The sequence below is a fragment of the Boleophthalmus pectinirostris genome, unplaced genomic scaffold, assembly GCF_026225935.1.
Source record: "Boleophthalmus pectinirostris isolate CB_2022bp ecotype Guang Dong unplaced genomic scaffold, ASM2622593v1 HiC_scaffold_23, whole genome shotgun sequence".
NCBI lineage: Eukaryota > Metazoa > Chordata > Actinopteri > Gobiiformes > Gobiidae > Boleophthalmus > Boleophthalmus pectinirostris.
The window spans coordinates 9,409,698-9,433,402 of record NW_026571207.1 but is presented as its reverse complement, the minus strand read 5'-3'; the positions used below and the strand labels follow the sequence as shown (position 1 = coordinate 9,433,402).

General features: G+C 38.8%; 1 protein-coding gene across 1 annotated transcript in view; it reads left to right on the top strand.

The window, feature by feature from the left end:
• si:dkey-237h12.3 (teneurin-3) overlaps positions 1–23,705 on the top strand; it is a 338,669-nt gene that overhangs the window by 112,064 nt on the left and 202,900 nt on the right. Inside the window, 1 exon segment of the mRNA XM_055159618.1 lies at positions 19,713–19,951. Within this exon segment, the coding sequence (XP_055015593.1) occupies positions 19,713–19,951 (239 nt within the window).

Sequence of the window (23,705 nt, the reverse complement as noted above, 5' to 3'; positions counted from 1 at the left end):
GACTGGTATGAAGTGTGAGGAGGACAAATCCCGAATGTAGTTATAGGGAATAGGACAGTGTGTCTCTAGCAGGCGCCGCTTGTGGGTAATGCAGTTCTGCTGGATTTTAAATGGCGTAACGTCAGTCTGTACACAGGTTATTGGGGGCCAGTCCTGGGTTGGTTGGTGTAGTTATGTTCCAAACAATGTAAGAAATCCTGTTTCATACTGAGCTTTTGTGGTCTGATTGAATACTCAAAACATGCACAAAAGGGAATGTCCTCCAGCTATGTGGTTCTGATCAGAAATGCGAAAAATAAAATTCCCTATGGAGACAATATGGTGTACCTTAACCTTAACTTATAGCAGGACAATAAACCTTGTAATAGTCTGGATTTTTCTATTATACAGTAGAATAGATACAATAGAATAAATAATTAAAATACTGTCCCACTTTCACTGTATGCTTTTAACTGTATGTTTTAATATTATTTAACATGTTTATGTTGTTGTAAGGTGACCTTGAGTGTCCACAAAACCATCTAATAAATAAAATGTTGTATTATCATCATTTCTATTATTATTATTATTTACTATTTCTGAAAATACAATGCACAATGCAACAAGTTCTCATTAAACCAGCTTATCTGAGAGTCAGACAGCACCATTTGGAATCTAAAACAACACGTAGTACTTGTCAGATTGTCCTACTCAAACAACTGTCAAACAAACTTTCATAAAAAAAAACAAACAACATTTTTGGTTGTATATTCTATTATGTAAGTTTGATAATGACTAGGCTTGTATGTAACCATGAGAGTGAATGAGAGGTTTGGATTTGAGGGTCATGATTTTCATTCAAGTCACACATCACAATCACATCACAGAGTCCTGCACCAGGTCGGGTACCCACAAACAGTTGCTGAAATGGGTGGGTTTTAATGGGTTTTTTTACGGGCGGGTGGGGATGACACATTGACAGATGAATCAAATGAACGAACAATGGGAGAAAAATACTTGACACCCGTCCAGAAAGTCCATTGCCCTGGAAACAAGTGCCATTTCCCGGTCTTTTCCTGGAACGATGGACCAGACAGAGAGAGTGACTTTAGTGTATTTATTACATAAAACCATCATTGGAGGAAGCTCAGCAGCTGCGCTCCTGGTTTAGTCCTGGTTTAGACCTGGTTAAGTCCTGGTTTAGTCTTGGTGATCGGCTCGGCAGTTGCAGCGTGTATATATTTATGCTAATAACACTGGTTCTGCGGTTGATGTGTGTATATATTTGTAATCAGCCAATGACACCGCGTAGGTTCACTCCTGATTTAGTCCTGGTTTAGTCCTGGACTATTGGGCTGTCGGACTATGGCTTGACCCTGATTTAGCACAGGCACAGGCGGGTAATGGGTGAAATGAGTCCGGGTGGGTGCGGATTTAACTTTGATATAATCACGGGTTAACGGGCGGGTGTGGTGCTGTACTGTGCGAGTGCGGGTGGGTGCGGGTCTCCAAAAATGGACCCGTGCAGGACTCTGTCACATCCTGACACTCTTTCTGAAACTTATTTATGTTGTTACGCCCAGAGAAGTCAAGTTCTGCGTACCATACTGTTTATTTCTCTACATCTATCTGCTTGTATTACTGCATGTCCTCACTTAGACACACTTTGTGAAAAAGGTATGGATAGCTTGTCAACGTACCATTTAGAACTTTAAATCTGACAAACCAACGCATAGCCCGCATACAGAAATAGTGTTCCTGTCAAAAGTTTGAACATTATTGTAAATTGTTTGGGAAGGCATGTCTACATTTTTACTGTAGGAGCTATGATACAAGTGACAACGTAAATAAGAAAAAATGACAATTGAACTGAACTGAACCATGCTTCACTACTAGAAACTTTTCTCCTCACTTTCCCCACTTCTCTTCCCTTACATGTCACGTTGTGCAGTATCCCCTGTCCTGAATGCTAATAGTATTGTAAGTACTTTGGCGCTGAAGTGCTGAGAAGACATTCAGATGTTTCAAATGTGTGCCGCTCTTTTCATAAAACCACCAGATTTCCCTTATAAACCGCCGCTCAGAAATAGACTTTCTCCAGCTGGGTGCGAGCGCAGATGAAATTTTCAATTAACCACATAGAAAGGATCTATTGAAATCCTGCGTAAAATGGAGTGTCTTTCGAATCCATTGCACCTTGATAATTATTCCCTAGTGCTGCGAAATAGCATCTGAGGAGGACAGCTTTGTTTAAATTCTACTTAGAGCCACGCATTATATGGCATTAGCTATAGGGTCTGTGCGTGCTCCAGTGGGTAGGATACAGGTAGTTGTCTGCACTTAAACGACGCATATGCCAATGCTCCGGAGCCCACTTCTGTCCGATTGAGCGCGAACAGCCATTATGACATTTCCCAAAGAGTCTTTTGAAGTCCGGCCCTGGCGCGCATCGCACTTCTAAATGTGCTGCCAATCCTCATCGCAGCCACGTGTCAGGAGAGTCCTTTGGTGAAATGAAATTATGTCTCGACAGTCTCGCACACGCTACATTTCCCAGATGGAGAAAGTGGAAGAAATGTACTTGGAAGGTGGGAAAGAATAGTGGAGGCAGACTCAGGTAGAATTCACACTATAGTTGGGTGGCTGTGTGAATGTAAATGAGTGCGAAAGTCATGCTACACTGGACTGTCCTGGAGCTTGTCACAGCTACATAACCAGAGCAGCTCTCAGTATATTTCCATGAAGAGCTGAGTCAGGCTTTGCTTTAACTGGATTTCGGTGACAGTGAGAGGGAGCTATTGAGTATGCAACACTGCTCCCCACACTGTTTAGCTTTTTAGCATTTAACTGGCTAATCCCCTTTTGACATTTATTGTGGATTTTGTAAATCATACTGCACGATTATATTCTGTTTGTATTGTAATTTGACATGTAGTTGGCTAGCTTAAAGGCAAACGGCATCTCGGTCAAACTGTCAAAAGGGGGCAGTAGGACCTGGTCATTTTTTAATACTACTACTTTTTTTTTTTAAGGTTACCATATTTTTCAGACTATAATGTACAATAATGTTGAATTCTCTCATCTATTTTCATACATAAAGCGCACTGGATTCTAAAGCGCATTAAGCGAAACAAATGGACGACACTTGAGACTGATCCCTTAGCCCAGGCGTCCACGATTCATTGGCAGATTGTGGTGTATTTCACCTGGCGTTGCCTCCCTGTCTTGGTGAATGTGTATTGTGAATGTGGAAAATTTTTTATTTATTTTTTTCCTACAAGGAGGACTCAAATATACATTGAGTAATAATGTGTTTAATGCAGCTTTGCGCACATTTGTTTACAATTTACAGAAATGAAACTTATAACCACATGGCTAATTTGCATAAACTATAAGCGCTTAAAAAAAACAGCTCGCTCCTTGTGCGCTGAGGCGGACCTGACTACGGTAGCTGTAATGCTCTGGTAATCCATCAAGCTGTGCTGCTTTGTAGTTTACCAAAGTCGTACTAAAACAAACTATCCACAGATCTGAGCTCTTACGTGGCCTTGTGATACCTGCTTTTCTGCGTGGAGGAAATATGTTAAATGCTATATTGTGGAACATTTCAGACAATGTCCGTAGAGGCAAGCTGGTGATCCACAGGTGATACTTAACCTTGAATGTCACACAGTGCACATTTAATGAAGATGATTAAAAGCAGGGATGTAGTGGGCGTGGTACATCGTCCACCCACTTCTTCCGACATGAGGTATAAAAAAAATAACAAATGTAAAATAGCTACAACTTAAATGTCAAACCGGAGCTATAGGCAATGGTGAAATCAACCTGCATAGGCTCATGATATCTGCAATACTGTCCTATAGAGATCTGAGACATGAGGGACCAGGACTGAACCAGGACTGAACCAGGACTGAACCACGACTGAACCACGACTGAACCAGGCCTAAAACTAAACCAGGACTAAACCAGGACTAAACCAGGTCTAATCCAGGACTAAACCAGGACTGAGTGTCGGGTCAGTAGACCGTCGGGTGACCGCAGGTGAAAGAATCAGCGCCGAGCTCTGCACGCTAGACACCCTGCTCCACGGGCTCGGAGTTCTCCCTCTTGCTCTCAAGTCCTGGTTTAGTCCTGGTTTAGTCCTGGTTTAGTCCTGGTTTAGTCCTGATTTAGACCTAGTTTAGTCCTGGTTTGGTCTTGGTACCGTCTTGGTTCTGGTTCAGTCCTGGTTCAGTTCTGGTTTAGTCCTGTTTTAGTCCTGTTTTAGTCCTGGTTTAGTTCTGGTTTAGTACTGGATAAGTCCTGGTTTAGTACTGGTTCAGTCCTGGTTTAGTCCTGGTTCATGTGTTGTAGCCTATGATTTCTGTTCTGTAGGTGATTATCAACGGTTAATAACATTAATAACATGATTCCGCATCATTTTGAGTAAAAAAAAAAAAATCAAATATACAGATTTTTATGGGGTTGGCACCTTTAAGTTTGTACTGAAAGTGTTTTTTTTATTTTTTTTTTTTTTAAATAAACTAACATTCTATATGCCACCTGTGTGTATTTTGGCATGTCAAGTTGAGTGTATGGTTCAACTTGAACAAAGAAAACAAACCGCTCCAGATATATTATAGACTTGGATTCAATCTAACATTTTTCAATTTTACATAACATGGATCTTTAAATGAATAACTGTGTCATACTTCACATCCACTAAGACTGGACTTCCCCAAACAACATTACATCAGCAACACATCACCACACATTAGTCACTGTAGCCCTCGGCCAACTGGCCCCTCATAATGGATCTGCAATGGAGCTTGGTCACCTGCCAATATGGACGGGACTGTAGAAAAAGTGGTAATCCTCCATATGATTATTTTTAGCTTATTTTGCCAGCAGCTTCAGTTCCAAAGCCGTCCTCTGAAATACTTCCAGCATTCTGATATTACAAGATATTTCAAGAATAGTACAGTGCTGTTCCATTTACAGTACGACCAACATAAACATTTGAATCAATATCCGTAGCTCCATAAACAGCAGCTATCTCTTTATAAATGCACCGCTTGAAACTGATAATAGCCAGAGAGTTGTCTGCCAGAAGCAAATGACCCCGCATGTTTGAGGGAGATAGAGATAAGGATGATAAAACGTGCACTATGCAACTTGTCTTTTTTGTCTCCATCGAGTCGTGCATTGCCAGGAATGTTCCACTGTATAGCATTCAACATATCTAACTGAGCATTTATACTAATACAGTTGTTTTCATGCAATAACATAACTTGAAAAACATGGATTCCACAGATCTGACCTGTAATTTCTTATTTATCAATCTCTATGTGTGTAAACTAGGGATGGGCATGATTAGTCGATTAATCAATAATTCGACATCAATAAAAAAACGAATGTAGGTTGCTGTGTGTAGCGCAGGGTGACCAAACGTCTGTTTTCCACGTCTTGTTTTGGCCGTTTTTTATAAAGTGATGGAAATGTTTGGGTTTTCATTACCTTTCATTGGGCAATTAAACTGAGTGTCTCTCGTAGCTCTCTGTACACTCAGAAGGAGCGAGCAGACACAAACAGTCGGTCAGCCTGCAACACGCCGAAGCACAAATGTGCATTTAACGATGACTTATATAAGAAATTCCCCACTTTCTGTCCCGGTTGAGACAAGTGGGAGGCCATGTGCACAGTGTACAAAGCAGCACATGTGTTTCGATGGCCAGTGGGGGTGCCAGGGACCTCAAAACTCACTAAGACACAGAAAAACATTAAAAAGCTTTGCCAGGTGAGAGTAGCTCACCCCCTCGTATGATGTCCTGGCAAATATGGTCACCCTAGCCTATATTCCACTGAGTCGTGTCCTTTAGTCTGACAGAAGTTGACCGCATCAGCGCACAAGAGCTGTTTTTTTCTTCGCTTAGTTTATGCAAATTAGCCATGCGGTATAAAGAGTCGTTTCTGTGAGACTTGCGCAAAGCTGCATTAAACACATTCTAATCTCTAACGGGCTGATGTGCTTCTGTAGTGGTTATGGTTTATATGTCGTAAACTTTAATTTATTTATGCAGATTAGTAGTGCAGATAGTAATAATAATGATGATAATTTTAATATAAATACTGTAATGATTAATCAAAAATCGTTCATTCTCCCGACGATCGATTAAAAAAATTTAATCGAATGCCCATCCCTAGTGTAAACATTACATATTGACAGCTCTACTAGTATGTGCACGTATATGGATACTTGAAGCTGTATGTACATGTATATGGTGGTGAATGACTACATCTTTAACTAGAATTATTAGTTTTTATTTTTAAAAGTACAGAACAGTAACTTCAATGTTGTCATGTTTGACTACATCTATAATGGTCTCCTTGTAAGAGACAATTTTTTATTTGATGAGATGCAAACGTCTAACATTTATCCGCATTTGAACTTGCAGCATGACAAAATTCTTTGAGTCAATGTGTGTTTGAACTTGGAAAATGTCAAAGAGGCAGCATTTAATCAAAATGTGGCGTGACCAAATAGAGATAAGAGGAGCAAACTTGACCTTTAAAAGTCCATAGCTTTGTACATCTTCATAAATTTATTCCAAATGTTATTACGCTAAAGAATGCAATCTATGGTGTTCATCTTTGTTAAATATTCTGTCTATATATTATATTTTCCTCTGATTTTGTAGCCTTTACTTTAAAAACTACAAATCTGCATTTAATTTACTTAAAACATTGCTACAGATTAATGCCAAGAGTGTGAACATTTTAACTGGATAGAAACATGCCACATGCAAACAATTCTCAAGATGGCACCATGCTGATCTCTGCAAAACATGGCTGCATAAATTGACTGAAATTCTAGCACAGAAGCTAGCTTTACCTGAACAGCACCTGCTAGCGGTCTCCTGTGGAGAGGGCAGGTGCCATGTGAACACAAACGGAAACAAGCGCCTGCAATGTCTCTCCGCATCTGTAGCTTGTCTCCTTTCAGCTGCGTTTCAAAGCAGGCCTGATTATTCCCGCTCTCACCTTGAAATGCTAATGCTAACCATAACAGCGGCTAATAGGCAGATTACATATTCCAAGGACTTCGGATGGCATTGTTTTTGGCTTTGCTCTCTCGCCTCCCCCTTTTTTAGCGCCAGCTCAGACAAATCCACCCACTCGCTCTTTAGTCTTTTGTCCCACCGCGAGGATGTTTTCAAATGTCACTCCGATGACAAGCAGCGTTGTGAAAACTGAACGGACCAGGGCTGGCTGCAGCTTTTGTGCGGGGGGCTCGTCCAGGGGACCGACACACCGACACAGCCATTCATTCAGTCCATTTCTCAGCCCTGGTCTCGCCGCTATCGCCCGGGATTAGCATAGTAATGGTCCTTGTTGCATCACACTGGCTGTAATCAATTACGGCCGGTCATCCAAGAGCGTACAGTGGCAGACATTTACACCGCCCGGCTGTTTGTTAATCATGTCCAACAGCATTTCATCTGCGGACCTCGACAGTCAGCGCTTTAGGGAGACGTGAAAAATATCAACAGCAAAATGGCTACGAGAGAGCGGTAATTGTCCACGAGTTTGTCCATTAAATGAGATTTGTAGTACATTTTCTGATTATTACCAGAGTTTAAAATGACAATTGTCAGAAGTCACATAACATGATTTACAGTATGCAAGCAAACAAACTGCATTCCTAGCATCCTAATCGCAACACTGAGTTTATAAACACTTTTTACAACTTTCAGGGACCAGAGCTAACAGCAACACTATTGTTCCAAATCTGTTTCAGCCACTTTATCACACTAAAATATATATTAAACCCAGTAACGTTCTAATCTAGACTTATTTGTGCAGTACAGATTCCATTTAGATCAACTTTGACATCTCTTCACTGTTAATTGTAAACTTGATTAACCATGACATCCCTAATTCCCTGTCAGACTACTGTTGCTATTGCCTGTGTGATGAAGATGGAAGAGCAGCACTGTTCGTAAGGATCCACCAATAAGTTATAGAAATGTTAAATTTAGAATTTGTTGTGTCATGTTGAAAGTAATCGTGTTTGTATATATTATGAACAGACCTTTTTACTTACCTTAGATCTGAGCCTGTCCAATTTTATATTTCTCACTGATTTCAACATGTTATTTCCACATTCAAATCAAATTTATCTGCTAACAAAATTTGCAATTTTCTTATTTAAACTGTAATTTCCTTTTCCTTTGGCAAATAATAGAACACAAAATAACCAAGACCAAGAAATCTCAACAAGACAAATAGTAATATTAAAATTAATGGTGCATTCAAGTCATCCTCGAAGGTTGGATTTTCAGTGTTCAGACTTGGACATGACAAGTGGAACATTCAGAACATTTAACTACCAACGTGTTGTTAATGTACTCAAAGCTAATGTCATCAAAAGCAGAAATCACTCATAAATGTTGCTTTTTTAAACTGTTCATGCTATAATAATGTCTGAGTTACTAAATACTATATAGATACTCATTTGGCTCCTCATCATTTCCTCCTTTTTATTACTTACCGTATTTTTCGGGGTATAAGGCGCACTTAAAATCCTTAAATTTTCTCAAAAATCTTCATTGCTCCTTATGTATTCATTCTGGTTGTGCTTACTGACCTCGAAACAATTTTATGTGGTACATGGGACACAAAAATCTGTCAAAATGTTTTAGTACGAGTGGTAAGCTACGAAGTCACACCTCTTGATGGATTGTTAGAGTATTACGGCTACCGTAGTAGAGGAAGTCCAACAGAAGCTGACCGCATCAGCGCACAAGGACCGAGCTGTTTTTCCAGCGCTTATAGTTTATGCAAATGAGCCATGTGGTTTTAAGTTTTGTTTCTGTAAAATGTGAACAAATGTGTGCATAGCTGCATCAAACACATTATTACTTAATGTTTATTTAAAACAAACTAAACTTCCACCCACATTCACATTCATAATACACATTCACCAAGAGGCAACGCCAGCCGAATTACTCCACCAGCTGCCAATGGATCGTGGACGCCTGGGCTAAGGATCAGTCTCAAGTGTCATTCGTTTGTTTCGCTTAATGCACCTTATAATCCAGTGCGCCTTATGTATGAAAATAGACAAGTGTATTCAACATTACTGATATTGCACCTTATAATCCGGTGCGCCTTATAGTCTGAAAAATACGGTAATTAAGTCTTCACTGTAATATACTGGTCATTATTTTTCCAACTTGACAACTGGAAGGTGCATCCTATGTTTATCTTGGACATTACATAATTTCGAGATCCAAGTTCCGATGTCCGAGGGCAACTCAAAGTAAATCAAAGTCATTTAACTATATTACACTTTTTGCAGACAGCAGTTTTTTCCCTTTTCTGCTTGTAACCTCCCGGCCGTGCGTGCTTAATCAGGCTGCAGAGCTGAAGTATATTTTGCATGTAAACATACAGCAGTACCTCTCGTTTCCACTCCCAAACCAAATGGGACAGACCTGGCTTGGCACATGACTGGAATAAAGTCTCACACGGCATCACAGCTCCTACGGCGAGCCATATGTTTAGTGCTATTTTATGTGCATTGACACGGTTCATTCAGCCAGTTTGCCCTGCTAAAGAGTTTAAGTAACACTCTTCAAAGTACATCTGTTGGCTTTAAATACTGACTACTGCTGCGTTGACAGTTGAACATGTTAATTGACAAAGCTGTTCCATGCAGAAACACTAACTCCGAAGTTTTCACAGCCTGCAGACATTCAGTTGGAATTACTTTTTCATGGTCAAATATGGCGTAGCTTTCTTTTTATTCATGATAATTTTGCTGTTTAGCTACCATATTGCTGTTGAAATTTTGCTAGATTCTTTTCTTGCTGGGGAATAAAAATGTCTGAAAGCAGAATTAAAATTTTATATCCAAGCATCAGAACATGTAGTAAAAATATGCTAGTCGTCTAAGCATGTTAAACAAAATCATGTAACTCTTCTGTGTTCAAATACATGTGCAAAAAGAATGGCATGCTTTGTGAAAAAACAATACCCATTATTATGTTTCATGGTATTTTTCAATTACAGAGACGCTGTTGTTGATTGTTCTCGACTGAAAAGGGTTTTAGCCGTGAAATTTATAAAGCATGTTTTTGGACTTAATCCTGAATGAATAATGTGAAAATTAGTCAGTTGGATGTTTCTTTCTTTTCAGCTTATAACATCAATGTAATTTTAATTAATGTCATGAACAAAACCTGGTGTGACGATATACAATTCAAACTTACTGAAAAAGCTTAATTCGCAATACCTGCTTAAATAAATGCTATTTTTTGTAAACAACATAACGTAATTTGGTGTCTTTAATCTTTCTTTGAGGTCTTGTTCTGACATAGATGAGGACTTTCTAAAACTATTCAGGAAAAGTCCAAATTAGTAAGTGGGGGTACACGATTTGTGACGTCAAAAACCAAAAGCCATACACTCAGCTTGACATGCCGAAATACACACAGGTGGCATATAGACTGATAGTTTATTTTTAAAAAATCACTTTCAGTACAAACAAAAAGGCACCAGCCCAGTAAAAATCAGTAATATTAGATTTTTTTTTACTCAAAATGATGCGGAATGTTATTAACATTAACACTATTTATGATCATCTACACAACATACGTCATAGACTAAATCATAACACGTGTCCAGGACTGAACCAGGAGGACTAAACCAGGTCTAAACCAGCTCTAAACCAGAACTGTACCAGGACTGAACCAGGAATAAGCCAGGTCTAAACCAAGTCTAAACCAGAACTAAATCAGGTCTAAACCAGGACTGAACCAGGACTGAACCAGGTCTAAACCAGGACTAATCTTGGACTTGAGAGAGCGAATCACAAGCCAGCGGAGCAGTGGTGTCCACTTCGCTTAGCCTTGTGGGGCTGTGCTGGTCCTTTCTCCTGCGGTCACCTAATAGTCTACAAGAGCGCACCTCCAGGCCCGTCCCAACACTCAGTCCTGGTTTCGACCTGATTGAGTCCTGTTTTAGTCCTGGTTTAGTTCTCCTGGTTCAGTCCTGGGATCAGTCCTGGTCCCTGATGTCTCAGATCTCTATAGGACAGTACTGCAGATATCGTGAGCCTATGCAGTTTGTTTTCACCATTGCCTGTAGCTCCGGTTTGACATTTAAGTTGTAGTCTATTTTATATTTTTTTTGTTGTTGTTTTTTTTTATGTCTCTTGTTGGGAGAAGTGGGTGGACGGCATACCCCCTCGTACCACGCCCACTACACCCCTGGTCATATTGATGTGATGTAGTTTAAGTACTACATTTAGTATTTATTAGTATCTGAGCGTGACTTTTAGACAGCGCTACATGCCTTCCGCCTTCCCCTATATTGAACTCATCACCCAATAAATATTCAAACACGCTCAAATCACAATAGTTGGATTAAACTCATTGTTTAACTTTGTGAGTGACATTATATTCATCACACTATTAGCACCGAATCCTTACATAACAAACTACAGCACCAGAACTCATTTACAGTCAAACCATCCATTCACCCGCTCAAATAAAGCACGTTTATTTTCCCATACGTGCACCCATCCCTTTGTGACTAGCGCTCTTCGTCAGATCGCATCTCCTTACACTTAACTCCCCAGATGATAGCTCAGTCTATTTTCCTCTGCGTCTTTTCTTACTACAACATGTCTGCCGCCGGCGCGAGTTTTTGACCTCAATTCATATCCAACTAAGTCTGCCGCAGCTCTGGTACAGACTGTTCCAGACATGCAGAGAGAGGAGGAAGAGGAGGAGGAATCTGAACTTCTCCAGGTTGCTCAAGCATTGTCATTCTCACGGTGACACTCGGTAACCTTTAAAGGAGTCCCTGGCTGTCCGCGGTCGCACGTGTCAGCCGGGCCGTGAGGGAGGCAGGCTATCGGAATCTGACATTTGTTCTTTCACCGGAGGATTGATCCGAGTAGATACCCTCACAGGAGACGGGGCATCTGAAGTAACAGCAGCCGGGCTTAAATGGAACAAATGCATCACGGAGATCAGTCGCGGTCCCTGTAGAGAAAAGGAAGCTTGGGTAAAACATCAGTCAGTGGGGAGGGCTGCAAGATTAATCGCAATCGAATCGAAATCGCAGTTAGAATGGGCGGAGAATGCAAATCAGAAAGCCAGTAATTTTTTAAGTATCATAATTTCCAACAACAAAATAAAACTAGCTGTACTTTAGATCTGTTCTGAAATCTGATTCTTGCTTGTTAGAAAAATCACAATTAAATATTTTTCCCAAATCTTTCAGCCTCGGTGGCAGGTGTACGTCAGTGTGTATGCGTTGCCATTTTGGGATTTGCAATATCGTGAATCCATTCTTTCATGTGAATTGTTGTTTATTGTTAGTTTTGGGATAGACTTGTCACGACCAGGGTGTAGTGGGCGTGGTACGCTAGGGTACGCCGTCTACCCACTTCTACCGATGTGAGATATAAAAAAAAATAAAATCACTTACAAATTAAATGTCAAACTGGAGCTACTGGAAATGGTGAAAACAACCTGCATAGGCTCATGATATCTCCAGTACTGTCCTATAGGGACCTGAGACATGAGGGACCAGGACTGAACCAGGAGGACTGAACCAGGAGGACTGAACCAGGAGGACTGAACCAGGAGGACTGAACCAGGAGGACTGAACCAGGAGGACTGAACCAGATCTAAACCAGGTCTAAACTAGAACTAAACCAGAACTGAACTAGGACCGACCGCAGGCGAAAGGACCGACACAGAGCTCCGCCCCCACAGGGATAAGTGCAGCCGTTGCCCGATCGCGCTTTGCGGACACCCTGCTCCACGGGTTCTCTGTCTCGCTCTCAAGTCCAAGATTAGTCCTGGTTTAGACCTGGTTTAGACCTGGTTCAGTCTCTGTTTAGTCTTGGTTCAGTCCTGGTTTAGTCCTGGTTCAGTCCTGGTTTAGTCCTGGGCACAGGTGTTGTAGCCCATGATTTATGTTCTGTAGGTGATTATGAATGCCTTTAATGTTAACAAGATCATTCTGCATCATTTTGAGTAAATATGGCCTGGTGCCTTTATGTTTGTACTGAAAAGTGAGGGGGGTCACATCACAAATCACGTATCCCCACTTTAAAAAAAAGTTTTTGAAGTGTGATGAATAGCTGAAGAAAATATAGACAATAATCAACAATACTGAAAGAAACTGAGACAATAAGCCCAAAGCAGGATTATCCCTCCAAAGACTCCTCATGAACAATACCATTAAAAACATTTGCTGTAATAAATTCATAGCAGAATAAGGTAGTTATGTTTATATAGTTAATTTGTATCTATAATGAGACAAGGAAGTTTTTATTTGTTCAACTTTCACAGCTCAAATTTAGAAGTACAGAAAAATAATCAAAAGTTCCCCAGTATTACAAAGAAGTCATGAAAAATATTGACAGTAAAATCTTCCATCTTTCTTATTGAACGGTAAGTCAATATAGTAATTATCGTGACAGATGGGACTACCTAAATGAATTAATTTACTTGTGCTATAAACTGGTTATACGGTAATTGGGTGGTTTGAGGATTTTAGATGCCATTATGTTACACTCTCACAGGGCAGGAGTCATCATTACAGTTGCAAATTGAATATATAGAAGTAATCTAACTAAACTCCACAAAAGTTTAACCTTGTCATTTACCATTTTAGTTTTTGTAATTAAAGTAGAACAGAATCCTATTAAGGGCAGGGCAGTGTACGATTGAGTTCACGGAATTTGTGTGTGTTTACATTCTGCCACTACATGTGCAGCTACACGGAAAGCTCGGCTCTTTAATATTCATGAGGGAACTCGTCCGTGATTGGAAAGGCAGCATTTCCCGCAGCGCTTTATAGTTAGGGTAGCCGCTTTGACAGTAATTGCCCCCCCCCGCCTTGACCACGTCCCTCCGAACCACGTGAATCCTTGCAAAACTACAGTTATCGCGACCCGGTCCTCACTTTCTCCTTTCGCCGGCACAGAATTTCCACCCCCACCTCCCCTTCCTGCCAACAGATCTGCATTTACTTCAGACAATGTGGACAAGCTGTTTTTCTGGCCAAAAATATGGAGAGTAAAACTTCATGCTGGAACTATTAGTGCTGTGCTTTACTTTTTGAAAAGTTTTGTTTACTGTTTAAAAGGAATTAATTTTTTATAATGTTTCATACATGTGCTGCTTATTTGAGAATATTTTATTTATAACTTATTAGAATTACCAAGCAGCACTTTGCATTTATTTTATTTTCCCGTTTGTATAATGTTAAAACAAATTGTTAAAACTGCACATAGGCTTAGGGAATGTGCAATTATTAATAGAATACAAGAATGCAAAGAGCTGTAAAGAATGATTTAAAAGTCCTGTTGGTGCATCATTCGTGGTCCTACTTGGTCTCGTATCTATTTGTATTGTATGGTGGTGTTTATGTGGTGCTTTGTGTTGTGTTACCCCCTGTCCCAAGACAAATTTATCCCATGGGAGACAATAAAGGATTATCTTATCTTATCATAATAAACACAAATAAACAACAAACAAATGGTTCTGCATTTTGTTCCCAACTGTACTGAAAATGAACCAAACCGTGACCTCAAAACCGAAGTACATTAAGAACCGTGATTTTTGTGTACCGCTACACCTCTAATAATTTGCAAATCTGATTGTTATGCTTGTCATAAATCGCAATTAGATATTTTCCCCAAATTGTTCAGCCCATTTGGCGGTGTAATAACTTGTTTATACCACAACACAGTCTTATTTAAGTTGAAGCCAGAATGAGACTTGTTTCATAGATGATTAAAGAGTGGCTATTATGCAAAATTGTTAGTTTTCCGTGTTATTACGCTCCCTGATCAAAACATGTGCATATTCGGTTGATCTCACAATCTCTAACGAGCACTTTTCAAACACCCGATTAGGTTTACAAGACCACATCACTTGTCTAAGGCTCTGCCCACAATCGTACGTAACCAGGAAGCTCTCTGCAGTGCTCCCCTTGCTCCCACCACACGACCTCTCCCTATTCAGCAGTCTTGCAGAAACTAATAAAACTTTTTAATACTTTGTTTTCTGTGAATATAGCATTTTCAAACTGACAAAAGGTAAAATGGTGATCTAAATATGTTATGCCCATAATACCTCCATTTTAAATCCCTGAGTTGCCACTAAACATGACAATTCTAAAGTTGATATAGACTGACAGACAAAACAACAGCCTAAACTAGGACAAACCAGAAAGTTAAAGTTGGCTATTTATGAATCCAAACTGGATAGTAAAAGCTCAAGATGCACAAAAACAGGAGAAATTGAGGTGGCACATTTTAATTTCCCATGACTCACTGGTACAATCACTAGTATTGTCTACTAAAGTTTACTTGTGATGTAGGGCTTCAAGAGTATTCACAATCGAGTCAAAATCACAGTTTGAAAGGATGCAGAGAGCAAATCACAAAGGCTACCATGGGCTCTATTTACACTTACGTCACAAAACCAGTAGATGTTTGGAAACATGTGGATGATAACTTCCTTTGGGCTCTGTTGGCATTAGTAATTTACAAAATCTGAAGACAAAAATGAGAAAATGGTCCTCCTTGCTTCATCTAGATGTCATTGTATTCTTTCTTTTTTCCTTTTATTAACTGCCTCTTAATTTGCGTATTATAATTTATCTAACTTAATAAAAACACACACAGGCTGTGAAGAGCGCTGCTGCTGAATCCATGGTTTTATCACATGCCCAGTATGTAGACTGTATATATAAATATTCTTTACATAGTCTGTGGTCCAGTATCGGTAAGTACAAGTTGTCAGAAGTTGTCAGTCGCATGTTTCCATACTTTTTCCGGTAAGCGTGAATAGAGCCTGTTTTTGAAGTACCATTATTTCCTCCACAAAAAAACAAACAAAACTGCTAACCCTGTATTTCAGATCTGAATAAATATGCTCTGAAATTTGATTCTTGTGTTAGTTTGTTCATATTTAATTTATATTAATTTTTTTTTTTTGTTAAATCTTCTAGAGGCGTTTAAAATGTCAACTTTTGAACAGAACAGTACTATCAATACATACATTGAAAATCTGATTGCTGTGCTTGTTAGAGTAATCCCAATTATATATATTTAGTGGTGTAATAACCTGTTTATAATTTAGACTACCTGATTCCCACCTACGTAAAATGTAACTTAATTTGAGCAAGTGAAACATTTTCCTTTGAAATGTTCAGCACGCGCCTGTCGACTTTCTGATTATGCATCCAATTAGCAGTGGTGGGCCTTTTAGAGCAGTATCACACTCCAGATTAGAGCAGCCTTTAAAACTTACATGGCGACTTCACACTGGCTGCACTAATAATTGATGAGCCCGCTCGCCGTTATCGGTTTATTGGTGTGTTTAAATGACTGGTTTCCATGGAAACCGCTCCAGGGATCCAGACTCCATAAAAACAAATCTTGTTGTAAAATGTTGAGTAAGGCATTTACCCCACAAGCTAAAAGAAAAGCTGAAATGATGAATACGCTTTCAATTTATCTGGGGTAGTGAATGCCGCTATTTATGTAACCAAGTCTGCAAACCTGTTCTGTTGCTCTTACTGGAAATATTTTTTCATCGTATCACATCTGTTTTTATATTAGTATTAGGGCTGGGTATCACTTAAAAGTTGCCGATACGATACATACCTTAATACATAGAAAACTATATGATATATCCTTCGATACAGTGCACTTTTGATTCGATATATATTTCAAATCAGTTTAATGTGCTTCAGTAAAAAATAATGGTTAAATCATGGCTGTGATACTTAACGTAAACCACTTCTTTGGAAAGTTAATATGAAACACACCTTTTTAATAATCAAAATGTGTCGCATAAACAAGCTTTCTTCCTCTAAACAAGCAACAAAATTGTAGCACTGTAACAAAATAATTTAGAAAAATATACCAAAAAAATAGTCTATATTGATACAGCAGCCCATGATTTAACGATACGATATATCAATATTTCAGTATTTTTGCACACCACTAATTAGTATTTAACAGGCATTTTTGTAAGGATGTTACAACAATATCTAGGAATGGACAACTAGTGCTTAAAGGCACTCGCTGTACCTGATTTTTAATGTCTTAAAAATGTGAAAAACAAAACTAGTCAATTTTATAATGATTTGCAGTGGTCAAGTTATTACTCACTTGCCTTGTGCATTCCGAACATCCTAATTATTCACAGCAGTGTTTTACAGAATTGAGCTTTTCTGTGACTGTAAAGCTAACAACATGCTAACACACACTTCCTCATTATTGGATATATATTTATATGCAGACAGAACACACTGGACTTATTTTAACATCGAGAGATGCTTATACAGTCTCTGTACTGGGGCAAGAGAAATTTAGCTCACACGCATGGGAAAATCTGGGACAGAACTGGAAATATGCCAAGTCAGGGCAAACATGAGCTGCAGTTGAACTGGCAATATTCTTGTTTAGGGCAATATTCAAATTCCAGCAGTCTAATGTTCAAGGGCCTAAGGACACTAATTTACATGGTTTTGAATGTTCCCCAAAAGTTTCAAATGTAAATATATTCTCTTAAGTCCTTATTTAGCCTTGTTTTGGTTCCAGCTTAGGCTTTAAGTTTTGACATAGACTAATGAAGTATACGTTTTTGTTTTAATTCAGTTTAACTACTGCCAAAATGATGAATCAACAAAATATTTTTTACAAGATTCAACAAAGTTATCTTTCCTTTCATGATTTTTGTAATTAGTCCAATCCTCTTTTCTTTTTGTATTGCATTTCCCAACTTTAATTAGCTATACATCAGACATTAATCTTTGTGCTAATTCCTCTTTCATTCCTTTATGATTTCACTTTATGGTTTATTAATGCTCCTGGATGGACATTCCCAGTGCATGGTCAATCAGTTCATTTTCCGTGGCCATACTCAGAATGCCGCGGGCCATTGGGGTATTCGACTCTAAGTAGTGGCAGGAGTGGCAACAAGGCTTAATTCATTTACTTAAGAGCTTTCCACGTGGGGTTTAGGAGTTAATAGGACCATCACTCTGTAGTGCATTTGATTAAAGTCTCTTAATTACCCCAGGTATAATGGGCTATTAGCACAGGCCCAGTAGTAAAAGGGCAAGTGGGAGATGATTGTTTTTATGAGCTACTTTTTGTTCACCTTTCCCAATGTCAGGATTATCTAGGCTTATAGCGTTTGAACTCAGCCCCTCTCCAAACCCTGATCCACATCGCACTCCTCAAACTGCTGATTTACTCTAGTGCATTCAGGAGACGATCCACTTCCTCTTATGGAGCTACATTATAATAAATTATGGATGTGCTGCCTATTGCCTATTCAATAATGTTTTAGCATTCCAAATTCCCCATAGGTAAACTGAAGCTCTGACTAGCGCATTTTCAGCTGTGGCATTTTGAAAGTTCCTAAACTCTTATTCATGACAGTACAGGTTTGACTGCACAAAGTTGGTTCTTGTTGTGAGCCCTGACTGTGCCAAATGTATTTTCCCCAAATGCATTTCTTACTGTACCCTTAAAACTTGAGTCATAGTATTAAAAAGAAAAAGGGACTGAGAGTATATGATTACTCACTGGCTAAATAATGACATCTCAGAAAGTCCAGGATTAGTTTTTGGTTTAGTTTTTTCACTGATTGTGTTGTGATAGTGCTTTGAAGGGGGAGTGACTTAACACGGAGTGAAAAGGGAGGGGAGACTCAGAGTGTCAAAAACGAAAGTGAAACTTATACTATATAATATAATATAATTTGTACTGGCAAATATAGCATTTTTTGGTGATCTAATATGTTTTGTGTTCGCAGTTAATACCCCATAGAAGTAAAATTCCCCCTCTTTAAAAGTCCTGCCCACTTTGAAGCCTGCTTGGGTTTTGGAAGTAAATTTGTTTTTTTCACAAACCTTATGACAAATTTAAAAAAATTAAGTGTTTGAAGCCACAGTTGTAGCTAACAAGCTTTGTGGTAACTAATATCCAAGGCACAATTATTTTTAGTCCTTAAAATTTACCTTTTTGTATTTTCAACCTTACAATTTATAAAGTTTCAGAAATATATTATAAATAAAATGATCTGCCTTGTGCTCATTAGTTACCACATAGTTGAGTAGACCCAAACAAGCTTTCAAACTTTTAATATTATTTCTTTCAAAAGTTTATGATAGGAGCGATATAAATGCATAACTAATCTAATTTCAAAATGTAACACACGTTTACACTAGGGATGTAACGATAGCTAAAATGATCGTGATATCATATCGTCAAAAGTCTCACAATAATACCGTGGGCTGTCACAATTTATCGAATTACAAAATCCTTTGCTTAAACGCATTGTTTTATAGTAGCAATAGCGAATAAACATCAGGAACTACATATCCCATGATTCATTTCAGTGCAGACTGGAACAGCATGAAGAAATATGTTTTTACTTGAATTCTTGCAATTATGATGGAAATAATTCACACTGAAATTTTGTCAAGGTATTTTAAAAGCAAAAAAATACCCTATCTACAATTATATTAGCCTCTCCAAAATATCGCAATAAATCATACCATGATAATATCGTACAGAGAGATTTGGATATTGTTACATCCCTAGTTTACACGTTATTACATCTATGAATACATCTTTACAGCTTTGAGCTATTTTGAAATCATTCCTTTCTTCTAAAAATTCTTCCCTCTCTCCACAGGCACTTTCTATTTAAAACAGGCACTGGATCCACACCTTTCTTTGGCGCTGCGGCACCCGGTTACACCATGGCAACGGGCACAGTGTACTCCACCCCGGCCCGCCCCCTGCCCAGGAACACCCTGTCCAGAGGGGCCTTCAAGTTCAAGAAGTCCCCCAAGCACTGCTCCTGGAAGTGTACTGCCCTGATCGCTGTGGCCGTGGCCGTGCTGCTGTCAATCATCCTGTGCTACTGCATAGGTAAGTCTGGATTAGGCATCTGGTACACCAATTACCGTAAATTCTGGACTACAAGCAGCTACTTTTTTCTCACACTTTGAACCCTGCGGCTAATAAAACGATGCGGCTAATAGATGGACGAATTCTTTGTTTGGCACATTGTCCATTCATATATACAGTCTATGTTTTGGCAATACAGCAGATGCGAGCGCAGTCTGAATGCAGAAAGCACAACTGAAATAATTTATTGTCGTGTGGTAAAATAAGTTATGATGTTAAATTAACATTAGTGAGGGGGATACGTCTTACCTGTATGTGTAAATGACGAGAAGAAACGTCTCAAGCCTCAGTAGCTGGACATTCACTCATACCTGATTGACTGAACTAGCCCCGTCCCAGAGAGAGTCTAAAATCTGCTGAAATCCTCCGAGACACTGATTCTAGGTTGATTGTGTTTTGAACGATTATTTTGTGCTTCACACACCCTCCTCTTGGAAAATACATGGAAAAATGCAGGTGATGCAGCTTTTAAGTTAACAGCAATTGATGTGGCGTTCAAAGAAGGAAAGAAAGCTGCTGCAGGTGAGCTCGTCATCAGTGAGTCGATGGTGAGATTTTGGTGACGGCAGTGTGACGAAATGACTCAATGCAAAAAGACGACAAAAACTTTCAGAGGCGATAAAAGGAAACGGACCGAACTTGAAAACGTTCTTGAAGACGTGAACACCTGTAGCTTATATTCAGGGGCAGCCTATATATGTACAATTTTAAAATGTTAAAATGTTGTTGTTGCGGCTTATATTCAGGTGCACTCAATAGTCTGGAAAATACGGTACATTAAAGTGCATATAACAGGTATTCATGTTATTTAATTACTAACTTGGTTTGGTGGAATAGTACACGTGTTAAGTGTGCGGATGCGGGAACACTGCCGAAAAGTTACATACACAAATACAGAAAGTAGTGTTGAGTCCTAAAAGGGAATACTGCTACCTATGTCATCAACACTGAAAATTCCATCCAGAATTGCGGGACATTTGGTGCAATAAAAACATTTTTCTGACAGATTAAACATTGTTGATAGACAAAATTAGTTGATGTAATACATAATCTTAATGTATAAATTAGACAAGTTTGGCCCTTGTGAACATTACGGTTGCTAGGTAACAGAAATTGCCACTGCACATACACACATATATACACATGCCCTGATGAAGGCTCAGTATAAGACTGAAATGTGTTGGCGGTTTTAAAATCATTGCCATGAAATAAAGGCTTTTCATTTTTTTGTAAATCTCTTTGAGTGCCTCAGCCTTTATTTCATTATTACAATACCTGTCATATCTGCTGCTCGTGCTCAACCAGGAAGGAAAATTATAATTATTATAATTAATTATAAACTTAACACCAGAATTTAAAAAGGCAAGATTTGTGGTAAAAAAAAAAAAAAAATGAACAATGTTTTCATGAAATGAGTAGTCTAACCTGTTCTATGCACTTTGAGGAAGTATCTCTGTTCTGAAACATTTATGAGTAACATCATTATCCAGCATATTACACTCCTACCACTTAGAAATCAATAACTGGACAAAGAATATTGATTTGGGTTTATTTCGTTTGGTGGATTGAAATGGGTAAAGTGGTGTGTACCCATAGCAACCCTTACCACATGAAAATAACAGGAGTATAATGCTGAAACCAGCCAATGAGGAGACAGAATTTCCACAAAGCTGCACTAGCAGGAGTACCCTTGGGTTATTATTCATTATTCCAATGTCCTGGTGGCTATGTTGAAAAAAAGCACAGATTGTGTATTTTAACAGTCTTTACCTTGACCCTCACTGGCACTGGCAATTTACATATCAAATTTTGACCTGCAATTGTTTATTAGACTAATGAATATGTAAAACATAGATTGTTTAGGGTGTTTAGTGGTCACACTGCAGCCAGCACCTAGCCAAACAGTTGTTATTGTGTAGTCTGCCAGTGTCCAAAGATATTCCTGTAAAGGTCAGCTGGAGCATCTAAATAGGCCACAATAGATATCCAAAGCATGGAAGAAAATAAATGATTGACGTGAACTATCCACTATTTCTGACTGGTATTGACTCTGGCAGAGATGTAGGCCAGGGTACATGTTTTTTCTCATATAAAGAATAATGATCTTGAATACTGAAGAAGATTGAGCTACAATGACAGTGGCTGTTGCCCTTATTCACCAACACAACCAGACTGGTCAGATTTCACTATGCAATTAGGCCTGTAACGATAACAGACTTTGCTGGATGATTAACTGACCAAGAAATTATTGCGATAAACAATAATATAGACATTTTGAGATAATTTTCAACTAATATAATGACAATGGAATAAAAATGCAAATACACTCTCTCAAATATCAAAACTTAGACTTTCTCGATTGTCTAAGTTTAGATAGACTAGATAAACTTTCTAAAGAACATTTAACACAGGAACTGCAAGACAACCAAAAACAATAAGCCTAAATAAAATAGACCTGTTAACATAAGAATAGCCTAATGTAGTCAAGGACAAAAAATGCACTTGAATAAACCATTGTTGGACCAAACACAATAAAAACAATAAATAAAATGGATTATTAAGTCTCTGTAACAAAATTGCCCTCTAAAGTTATTTTAGTCATTGATTTACATTGGAATATTGTGTCTCCTCTCTCTGTGGCTGCTGCTGTGAGCCTCGTCATTTTGGTCTTAAAATGTTTGTATTAACCCGTGACATATGATCCTATTTCGCTATTTTGTCCATCATAAAATTAAATTCATAATATAAAGTCCGGTTCCTCGCTTCGTCCATTTTTTTGTACAGGGATTCCAGCGCAGTCTCCTGCAGAAAGAGCCATTGTCCTGTCTGGTGTCGTGTCGGTGTCTTGTGGGATTTCAGTGGATTTCGGGCCCTCCCGGGGGTGGGGCTAGTCCTGTCGCTTGGGTATGGGTGTTTGTCGGCTGCTGGGGTTTGAGCCATTTCCTCTTGTCGTTTGCATTCGTCTGCACATGTGACGCATGTGGCCGCTGAGACGTGTCCTACTCACTAGTTTTGGCACCCTGACTTGTTTTGTCACATGGCCATGAACTGTTTTGGTGCTCTGATGGCGACGTTAGCGCTGACAGTGGCTGCGCATGCATCCGCTGTGTTGATAAACAAATAATCCGTTCATACAGTCCATGGGATACAGTCCATGCCCCATGGTCTATGCTGACACATTCGTTTGAGGGTCTTTACACTAAGGAAACGAGTAGAGAGCGATAGAAGTCCTTTGACATTCATTCTCTTTGGTAAAGGGAGCAAGAGAGACGTGGAAAACAAGCATGCAAATAGAAATTATGGCGGCTGGAAAAGTTGTCGAGCTCCTTAAAAGCTACCGTACAATTAATTGATTTATTATTTATCGTTACAGGCTTATATGCAATCAATTAATTTAAGAATATATGTAATACTATTGTTAAGAAAACATGTTTAATTACAATAAAGACTGTATGTATAATGGTGGATTTTGAAATAGAATATATTAACTTTTTAGAAAATGGTTTTGACATTTGCCAAATCTAAAGCTCAGATAAGATGAAACATTAAAAAAAGACCCATTACCATTTTCAGTGCCGTCTACATTTTTATTCAAAATTATTTCTTTTTCACAGTTTAAATAGGATAGAATAGATAACCCAGTGCATATAACCACCAAATACAAGGAAATCACGTGAAATAACCTGATTGATAGTGAACTTTTTGGCTCTCAGAT